This window comes from Physeter macrocephalus, chromosome 10 (genome assembly GCF_002837175.3).
Source record: "Physeter macrocephalus isolate SW-GA chromosome 10, ASM283717v5, whole genome shotgun sequence".
NCBI classification, from domain to species: domain Eukaryota; kingdom Metazoa; phylum Chordata; class Mammalia; order Artiodactyla; family Physeteridae; genus Physeter; species Physeter macrocephalus.
Genome location: NC_041223.1, coordinates 82,851,789 through 82,862,993, shown reverse-complemented (window position 1 = coordinate 82,862,993; position 11,205 = coordinate 82,851,789). Strand labels below are relative to the sequence as shown.

The following is an 11,205-nucleotide window of genomic DNA, read 5'->3' as shown; positions in this document are numbered from 1 at the left end:
CTGTTATACAGAGTGAAGTAAGTCAGAAAGAGAAAAAAAATATCGTATATTAACGCATATATGTGGAACCTAGAAAAATGGTACAGATGAACCAGTTTGCAGGGCAGAAATAGAGACACAGATGTAGAGAACAAATGTACGGACACCAAGCGGGGAAAGCGGCTTGGGGGGGTGGTGGTGGTGAGATAAACTGGGAGATTGGGATTGACATGTATACACTAATATGGATAAAATGGATGACTAATAAGAACCTGCTGTATAAAAAAATAAAATTGTAAAATTAAAAAAAAATGTACTTTCCAGGATGCCAAGTTAACTATAAAAAGGATTTCATGGAAGTTTTTTAGTGTAAGTAAATTTTGTGCCAAGACTTTCGCTCTTAAGGAACAATAAACGGAACTAAGATTATGGCAAGAGAAACAGGTGCTGACAATTTAAATCAGTTCAACATTTCACTTACCTTCAATTTTCCGTAGTGCTAAGCCTAGTAATGAATTATCTAACATTCATGTATGATCAAATGTTATATAATTTTAGGCAGTTTTTTGTATTTGATAATACACAAATAATCATCCTCCCTTCTGTTTGCTTTTTTTCTATATACCTTGAGGATATAAAGCTTTTAAGATTTATAAGCAGTAGAAAATGTTTGAAACTCAAATTTGTATTGACATTATTCTTTGCATGAATCCACTGACCCATTTTTGTAAAGTAAAAATAACTGCTGGGTTGTTACTTGCATTGAAAATAGAACAGTCACAGTTCAATTATTACATTCACACAGCCCCCTGAAGACTGTATTTCAAGTTGCACAACTGACCTTCTTTTCTAAAACAATATGGAGATCGCCTAAATTAGAAGTAATTGTATTATGGAACATTTTGAAAAGGAGCATCCTGTTGCTTTTCTTGTATTTCAATCAGTTTGGTTCTTTAATACTTCTTTGCATTTCCTTGCATATTTGTAAACATGGCTTTATTTATTTATTTATTTTGTCACAAAATACCTGACCACTTTAGGAATTGACCAATGATACCTTGTTAGACAGCTGTACAGAAAAAAAAAAAAAAAAACAAACACACATGGAACAGGTTTCCAGAAACAGAGAGACACACGTTCTTTGTGAAGAAGCATCCACACCCTGTACAGGCCCATCCCAAGCCGTAGCATGAAGGCTGACGTTTGTTTCTCCAGCGAGAACTTGAGATGTGTAAGTTGAATTCACTTCACTCACCTGTTTGGCTTAGTTGGGACGTGCTCCTGCTTCTTCGAGACACGATGGCAACCACTCTGGCACTCAGGCTGGACCTCCTTTTCTTCCCACCTGTTCCAACAGCGCCCACAGCCGTGTCCGACTGACTGCCATCATTATGCTCCAGCGTGTACATCTCTCCACCCATGCTTGTGCTTTTGGTGATGGCTCTTCCTGAAGTCCCCATCCGTCTGCCTTGCATTTTAGGGGTAAATGAACTATATTTACAAAGTAAAAACATATATGCATCCATAAATTACAGGTCAGCATAATCAAAACTTTAAATCTAACTTATTTTGAAATAATCCGGGCAAAATTTTAGAGGGAAAACCCGGCTGAGTAGTAGTCCTACAGCTATGAATATTCTAAGGTCACCTCACCGCCCCCGGTATTTATTTACCAGATGTGCCTTGAAACAAGAGCATTTCAAGGCAGCATCATCTATAAACTCTTTGAAGATAGTAAAAAAGAAATGCAACCGAGGCTACAGATGGGGAGGTGTTACTGACCAATGTTATAAATAATTCCTCTGTTACTTTCAGAGAAAAGCCAAAATAGTTCAATCAGTGAGAAAAGTTCATATACATTCCTGAGGAAAAAATATTGTTCAAGATGGATACTCTTAATTTGCCACACGACAAGGTTTAAAAAATGAAACCGGTGTTTGTTCTGGTTTCTCTTTGGGATTCCAGCTAAGAGGCGCCTCTCTGGCTATCCGGGGCTGAGTGAGTCCCTGAAATGCTGTTCAGGAGACAAGCCCTGCTTCTCCTTCCTCCTTCCTCACCCCCTCCTGCTCCATCGCCTCCACCTAAGTTTCCTCTCATTTTCAACTTTCAACTCTCCGAACTCACAGGCTCTGGGTCCAGATGTTCCTTTCTTTGTTGTTCTTTTCTGCAAAACTTACTTGTCTATGTCCTGAGATTGCATCAGGTTATCTGAATAGATCACGATACTTCTCTCCCAAATGAATAAATTACTGTTGAGAGTTTCAGGTACCGTAGAAGGTTGAGGGAAAATATCCTTTCTATTTGCCAAAGTACATGAGTGTCTGTGAGTCAGAGTTACAGGTAGGGCAGGCAACTGGGGAGGTGGCCAGGGATGGTAGGATTCTTCCAGTCTTTTTAATTGCTCTGCATATGCAGTTATAGTATCCATTTAGACTATCCCTTTTTTGGTCCAATAAAGACCTGCTTGATATCTCTGAAATGACCCTCTTAATTTTATGTGTCCTCAAAATATTTGCAAAAACTGGCTCACATGACCTTTACCACCATCTTGATTTTCTATATTTCTTCTTTGGAAAAATGAAATATATTACTGAATATAGCTTCTTTAAGTGATGACATTTCATACGCAAATCAGAATAAACCCTAATATGATTAGAAACAATAAAACAGAAAGTCTTAGGATCACGTAACATGTTTGTGGCCATATACACAATGAGTGCTTCAGCAGAAAGGAAAATTGGTGCAGGGGCTCGGAATCCATGGAAAAGACAGGACTTTTTGGGCCTTAGGATCCCTTCAGCGACAGTGAATGGAAACTGGGACCTGATTTGACAGGAATAATTTGGAATGTTTAATCCCTAGCTGCGTTTCTTGAATTGGCCCACGTCAACATTCACCTGACAGTAATAAGGTATTCATATTCTTTCAATTTATTCTAATCATCTTTTCATTAACTCAAAAGTTTTTGAAGCCATTTGCAAGCCTACTAATCTTGCTATGCGTTTCATGCAGTCTCCTTTTCCAAACAGTAATGATGACAGTTTTACAGACGACCAATTCAACACTGATTCCTGTGGGGTTTATATTCGCAACTTTAGTGGACTATCTTTCCGGATAAATATTACGGTCAATTTCTTTCGTGTTCTCACCTATTTATTTGAATGTGTTTCCTAACTCTGCCACCCTCCTTAAGTCTACTCTTAGTACCTGCTTTTTCTACTATTTTACTAGCACAATTCTGCTGAAAGATATACAGAAATGACAGGATTTGGTCAATTTCACCATCATAATATCCATCTTCAATCAACACCAGCGAGTTTTTCATCTCTCATCGATCTCCTTAGCACGCCCACCACAGTGGTTATTGAAAACCTCTCTTCAGTGATCTTGTTTTTACCTTTACAGTAAAGTCTGGATAAACTAACGTGTACTGTTTTCTCCACATTATTCCCATGAAAAAAGAATTACATCACAACTCTCAATCTGTATTTTAAAAATCACTGCACACACAAAAAAACTATTGTGAAATTTTAGACAGTGTTGTTTAGGTTATAGAGAAGTTTGAAAGAACAGGCGAATGTTTTCTATAATAGTTCTACTATGAAAATGTATCCAAGATGAGCTAGGAAGATTCACAAATTTTTTCATGGACACTTAATTACAGCCATGAAATGTTCTACAATGTCAGCAGATAAAAATTCTGAAAAAAAAATAGAGACATATATACAACAAATGATTACCATTTGCGGGGGGTGAATTAAGAAGTTATGTTAAAAAAGTTTTGTGAATAAGTAAGACACAATTTTTCCTCAAAAAATAAAATATTTTGTTTAGAAGCTCAAAAGTATTCTTATGTGATCTGAGGACAGTGCATAGCTTCCTGAAGAATCTAGAACACCATATTTTAAGTGGAATGTGTTAGGGCATTTTCCATTCTTCTGTTACCTAACTGAGGGGAGAGGTTTGCAGGGGCGTCTAACCACCCAGATTAATTAAATCAATGTGAAGGTCATAGTCTTAGCAGAAATCTACTTCTACTCCCCTATTTCTTAGCCTTTTATTTGTTCTGCTTCAATTGCCTGGAAGACTATTTAGATATGCCTGAATCCTTCAAGATGCACCGTAAGGCTTTCTTCCTTATAAAGCTATTCAGGGTCTCTGTAGAGTCATGACTGCTGCCTCCCAGCCCTCTGATATATATATTGTATCGGTTATGTTAAGATTTGGATAGTTCATATCAGCATACATCTTATGCATCACTAATGTCTGTAGCATCTCTCCCATTGCTGTGAACTGCTGAAGTGAAAAAAAGTGATTTCTCACTATACAAATAGACTGTGATATAACCCACCTTTAAAGACCAAACAAATGAAAAACCCACCTTTCTCCTTTGACACCCCCTCTCCTAGCTACTGACCTTTTGCTGAAGAACCTGAGTTATTTGTATGTCTTCTCTCTCTGTTCTCTTCTGGACTAAACGGAAGCGGGCTTTGCCCCTGCCGCTTCACCCAATAGCCGTTTCCTTTCCTCAGAGTCACCAATTATTCCACGTAGCAAAATCCTGTCGTTTCTCAGTCTTTACCCTCTTGACCTCTCAATACACCAGGCATGTGACAAAGCGTTTGATTCTTTTGATCTTGAGATGCTTTATTCCCATAGATTTTCCCACCTAGTGCCTCCTGGCTGGACATTTATTCTTTTTCACCACGAAACACTGGAGCCCTTCAGCCCTCCCAACTCTGACCTCTATTCCCCACATGAGACCTTTTCCCTCGATGTGTCATCTGGTCCCAAGCTTTACATCCTTCTATGTGCTGGTGATTCCCAGGGCTTCTCTCCACCTTGTCTCAGCCCTCAACTCTAGATTTACGTACCTAATTGTGAACTGCTTGGGTTTGTCTGATAAGGCTCTCAAAATGTGTTCAACCCAAGGAAAAAAGAGCTCCTTCTCTAAACTTCCGTAACACATTAAAGACACTCCAGGGGCTTCCCTGGTGGCGCAGTGGTTGCGCGTCCGCCTGCCGATGCAGGGGAACCGGGTTCGCGCCCCGGTCCGGGAGGATCCCACGTGCCGCGGAGCGGCTGGGCCCGTGAGCCATGGCCGCTGGGCCTGCGCGTCCGGAGCCTGTGCTCCGCAACGGGAGAGGCCACAACAGGGGGAGGCCCGCGTACCGCAAAAAAAAAAAAAAAAAAAAAAAGAGACACTCCAATCACCCAGTTGCTCAGAGTAGTAACTGCCTCCTTTCTGTTAAGAAAAAAAATATCTAAACTTGGAAATGAGATTAAGAAAAAAAATTGCCTTACATGTTAATGCCATGTTTCAGGATTAACTAATAAGCTCTCTAAGGGCCTAAGGGCATTTGACTCTCTAGGGGAATGGAACATTTTTTGACTTACTATTTACTCTTATAATAATTATGGTCCAAAAATTTTATAACTGTAAAAGTTAGATGTTAACTTGAAGATAACTGATAAGGAGCAAATAACCACTACTTAGTAGTGAGGATAACCTCAAGGTTAGGGTTTTACCGATCTAGAGAGCATTATCCAGTTTTGAATCGAACTGAATAATGTTTCGGCATTCCCGTTTTTATTTTCAATGACTATATATGTATGTCTATATGTACATCATCTTAGGAACCAGCCTGTCACCCTGTCCGTTTTCTCACTAATGAGTTAAAACTTTGACATTTCCGATCTGTTTTTCTAACAATTAGGTTTTAATTTTTTATTTATTTATTTATTTTTGCGGTACGCGGGCCTCTCACTGCCGCGGCCTCTCCCGTTGCGGAGCGCAGGCTCCGGACGCGCAGGCTCAGCGGCCACGGCTCACGGGCCCAGCCGCTCCGCGGCATGTGGGATCCTCCCGGACCGGGGCGCGAACCCGCGTCCCCTGCATCGGCAGGCGGACTCTCAACCACTGCGCCACCAGGGAAGCCCTATGTTTTAATTTTGAGAATTATGTTTTGAGACTGTTGGAGGCCCCATCAAAATGCCCAGGTGGACTTCTGCTGGACCTCTGAGCAGGGTGCCCCATGAAGGGTCTGAACCCAAGGATGCCTTTTCCTGGCTCCTGGATTTGATATCAAGAGGCAACAGAACATTACTTTCAGTCTCTGTTTTCTTTTTTTGACTCTGGTTTTGTTTTGTTGGCCGCTGGTTCTGGTTCTTGGTAAACCTGTCTCTTCTGCTCTGCTTGTGATGGATAATACATTCCTCACCAGTAGCAGCAACAATAGGGAATCCATCTACGGATGAAATCTGCGGGATGGCAGACCTCAGGGATGAATTGAGAGCTGGGTGACGGATGACAGAAAATCTTCTTTGTTTGGCTTTTTGCATGTCTGGTCGTTGGCAATGTTACAAAAGTTCACATCATTTAAGAAAGTGTTTTGTCCACACTAAGAACAGCCCTTTAAACTCTAGGGTTAGGTTTCTGTGTCAATTTCTGTCTATGTCAAAGTTGATAAAACTGAAACTGATAGTTCTCTTTGTGTTTAAAAAAATAGTCTTTTCGGGACTTCCCTGGTGGCACAGTGGTTAAGAATCTGCCTGCCAATGCAGGCAGGGGACGCAGGTTCAAGCCCTGGTCCGGGAAAATCCCACATGCCGCGGAGCAACAAAGCCCGTGCGCCACAACTACTGAGGCTGCATGCCATAACTACTGAAGCCTGCAAGCCTAGAGCCCGTGCTCCACAACAAGAGAAGCCACCACAATGAGAAGCCTGCGCACCACAGCGAAGAGTAGCCCCCGCTCACCGCAACTAGAGAAAGCCCACACGCAGCAACGAAGACCCGACACAGCCAAAAATAAAAATGAATAAAATAAATAAATTTATAAGAAAAAACAGTCTTTTCAATTGGTGAAAAAAATCTCTTACTTTCTCTGCACCCTAGGGATAGTGGTTTGGGCAGACAGATATTAAGTAAACAGAGTTCCCGTTCTGGTTGATCTATGTAGACCAATGAGTACTTACATAATTCTCATACAGTTAACTAAAGAATTCCCAGAGAAAAAAAGAAACTGAACTTCTAATACTTTGAATATGCTTGTTTTTCAAGAAAAATCCATTTTCAAGAAATGGCTAACTCAAAAGAATTTTAATATAAGGATCTAAATCCACAATCAAAGTGAATCCTTTGAGATATCAAACTAGTTTGATAAATTTGGCTTAAAAAAGCTTTATGAAAACCACGATGAGAGGCCACTTCGCATGCACAGGACAGCTACAGTAAAAAAGAGATGCCTACAAGTGCTGATGAGACTCTGAAGAAATTGGACCCTTCATACACTGCTGGTGGGAGCGTAAAATGATGTAGCTGCTTTGGAAAGAGTTTGGCAATTTAGTTAAACATAAACATAGTTAAATTAAACTAGAGTTGCCGTACTCTACTCAGTAATTCCATTCCTAGGTACATCCTCAACAGAATTGAAGACATATATCCATACAAACACTTACACAGGAACGTTCAGATCAGCATTATTCATAACAGTTGAAAAGAGGAAACAACCCAAGTGCCCATCAACTGATGAATGGAGACAAAATATGCTTCATCCATACGATAGCATATTATCACGTATAAAAATGAATGATTCATGTTACAAACATGGATGAAGTTGAAAACATTATACTCCATGAAAAAAGCCAGATGCCAAAAGCTACATACTGTTTAATTCCATTTAAACAAAATATCAGATCCAGAGACAAATGTGGATTAGTGGTCACCAGGGGCTAGAGGAGGGGGGAAGGGGCGTGATGCAAAGGGTTATAGGATTCTCTGGGGGAAGATAAAAATGTTCTCGAATTACACAGCAGTGATGGTTGCACAACTAATTGTGCATATGCTAAAAACCACTGAACTGTACAACTGAACAGGGTGAATTTTATGGTATGTGAATTATAACTCAAATTTTTAAAAAACAGCGTTATGTCTTATTCCAGATTTTATCAGTGTAGTGTGTAATACAAGCACAGAATTTTATTTTATTGTTTAAGATTTAGGTTGGTTTTCTCATGAACAGACTTGTTAATCTGAAATTCCTATATTTTCTATATTGATTTTACTTGCTGGATAAGCTAACATTTCTTCCAGTAACATTTAAGATTGTGAAAATGTAGAATTACATAATAAATAAATTGACTTATAGTTCTGAAAAAACTCTGATATCAACAGTAATTAAGTTGGTTGGAGTGTCAGCTTAAACATAATCCAAGTGATTAATTAGTTATACAGTGGATTTGCCTTTGGACGATGTAAAGCTTTATCTTCATTTTTGCAACTTTATAGGATACTATGGGTTGTAAGGATGTTTTATTTTTATTTACTTAGTTATTTTTAAGTTTTTTTAATTGAAGTATAGTTAATCTACAATGTTTCAGGTATACAGTAAAGTGATTCAGTTATATATATATGTATATATATATTCTTTTTCAGATTCTTTTCCATTATAGGTTATTATAAGATATTGAATATAGTTCCCTGTGCTATACAGTAGGTCCTTGTTGTTTATCTATTTTATATACAGTAGTGTGTATATGTTAATCCCAAACTCCTAATTTATCTCTCCCCTGCCCTTTCCCCTTTGGTAACCATAAGTTTGTTTTCTAGGTCTGTGGGTTTATTTCTGTTTTGCAAATGTTTCATTTGTATCTTTTTTTTTAGATTCCACATAGAAGGGATATCACGTGATATTTGCCTTTCTATGTCTGACTTACTTCACTCAGTATGATCATCTCTGGATCTATCCATGTTGCTGCAAATGGCATTATTTCATGCTTTTTTACGGCTGAGTACTATTCCATTGTGTATATATACCACATCGTCTTTATCCATTCATCTGTCTACGGATGGGCATTCAGGTTGCTTCCATGTCTTGGCTACTGTAAATAGTCCTGCAATGAACACTGGGGTGCATGTATCATTTTGAATTATGGTTTTCTCCAGATATATGCCCAGGAGTGGGATTGCTGGGTCATATGGTAGTTCTATTTTTAGTTTTTTTAAGGAGCCTTCATACTGTTCTCCATAGTGGCTGCACCAATTTACATTCCCACCAACAGTGCAGGAGGGTTTCCTTTGCTCTACACCCTCTCCGGCATTTATGATGTGTAGATTTTAAAATGATGGCCGTCCTGACTGGCGTGAGGAGGTATCTCATTGCAGTTTTGATTTGCATTTCTCTAATGATTAGCAAAGAATTATTGCGGAGCATCTTTTCATGTGCCTGTTGGACATCTGTATGTCTGTACGTCTTCTTTGGAGAAATGTATATTTAGGTCTTCTGCCCATTTTTTGATTGGGTTGTTTGTAGGATGTTTTATTATGTCTGCTGTAAGTTGCTAGGCTGCTTCATTGCTTGCCTATGACAGACAGCCTGTTATGCTCAATTAGCTACCTCCAAGTTTTCTCTACAAAATAGAAGCTTAGGTTAAAAGTTGCAATTAATATGGATGGTTCATTCTAAACTAGAAAAAAGTGACAAAAATATGTGACATATTCAAGGTAGTAGATGTGTTTTTATTTATCAAAGGAAAAGAAGGAAATTGTTTCTCACAGTAAAATACCTGGAATATGAATGAGGAGAGTAAAAGACAAAACTTGGGTGAATACATTAAATTGTCAAAGGTTTGAGGAAAAGTGAATTATTTACCTGATTATTGTAGTTTTAAACAGTAAGTCTAAAGAGCCAAAAAATAGAACTTTGACTAACTATCTCTATTTGATGGAAATATTCATAATATAATAGGGAAGGTCTATGAGTCATTTACTGAAAAATATTACATTAATGCAAGATTAGAATTTAGTTTTCTGTTAAAATGACTAATTGATCTTAAATATTTAGCTGAGAACAAATTTTATTTAATCAGGGATGGCCAGCTTACCATTAAGGGACAGGAGTTGTACTTCATACGTAGACTGCACAACTACAAAGGGTGCACAGAGAACCGGTCTAGTATTTGTTCCATGGCTTACAGGGTCCTGGAACTAAAGGTAATGAAGAAGGTCATATCCTGAACTTTAGCAGAATTTGGGGGACCTCATACTGGTAGGTACTGCAAGGAAAGCCTGGTGGTGATATTGCTTTGGCCCAATTATAAATTACACATATGACTTGGTGTGACGAAACTCACCATAATATGGCAAAGGTGGGAGGATCATCTATATGCACTGAATCAATTATGTCATCAGTATCAAGATACAGCATTATTTTATGGATTTTTAAGAAAGAAAAATGCTGCTAATTAAACCATGTCATGCCATCAATTGTAAAATACATACGGATTTCATATATGATAAAGTACAGACCAGTGTGCATTGTAGAATCAATGAAATGATGGTAATAGACAATGTAGAAACTCATTTCAAACAAGACATTTTTTTAAAGATTGATAAAATTGAAACATCATGAGCTCATGTTTCCTAAAATAGACAAAAAAGACTTTGTATTACCCACAGACATGCAAGGGATCAATCATATAAGCAAGCAAATCTGTACCTTTAGTTGCCAGATTTTGGTTCCTTATTCTAATGTAAGGTGGCTGGCGTGAAATTTTGGAATAGAATGAAAAAATACGGGCCTGAAATATCTTCTCATCTTCAGAAAGTAAGGATGCTTTCAGGAAAGGCCTAGGAGGTACTATGTAAAGATGATTCCCACTCTTAAATTAAGGACAAATTTAGCTTAAAAACAATTATAATCAATTTCTATATCTTCAACATACCAAAAGAACATAGAGGCCTATCATGATTCCACAGTAAGCCTAAAAAGGGACAAGTAATTTAAGGAGTATTAAAAGATGGTTGTAATACACATAAATTCACTATACTGTTTACAAAAAATGCTAGAAGTCAACTCAAATTATTTGAGTTGTGTATTGATCCTACCCTTTAGTTTGGATCAATACACAAGTTACTAATCACAAATGGTCAATATACAAAAGGAACCTGCTGATCAAGAGACCATCCGCAGGAATCTAGCTCATAATTTCTAGGAGTTAAAATTCTGGGCCTGTTGACTGATAACCAAGATGGCATCAAATTTCCTAAGCACGTCTAGTGGACCTATTTTGATAGCAGGCATCAGTTAGAACCAAGGGGATGCACTAGAGTTAGACCACTATTTATGTTCGATCCCTTCAAAGAGCCAGACCTTCAGAAGAAGTTGTCCCTGTGTAATTCTTTTTTTTTTTTTTTTTTTTTTTTTTTGCGGTACGCGGGCCCCTC

The 11,205-nt window shown here is 38.4% G+C and overlaps 1 protein-coding gene across 38 annotated transcripts in view; it reads right to left on the bottom strand.

Annotated features, from left to right (window-relative positions):
- Positions 1-11,205, bottom strand: part of RIMS1 (regulating synaptic membrane exocytosis 1) — a 463,886-nt gene that overhangs the window by 63,298 nt on the left and 389,383 nt on the right. For 20 of the 38 annotated variants that reach the window (XM_024133005.3, XM_055087651.1, XM_024133006.3 and 17 more), the window contains one exon: positions 1,235-1,470. The exons of 13 other annotated variants lie outside the window; for them this stretch is intronic. In XM_024133005.3, the coding sequence (XP_023988773.1) occupies positions 1,235-1,470 (236 nt within the window). The remainder of the gene's footprint in view (positions 1-1,234; positions 1,471-11,205) is intronic. 5 more of the 38 variants (XM_024133026.3, XM_024133027.3, XM_024133023.3 and 2 more) reach the window with 1 other exon arrangement.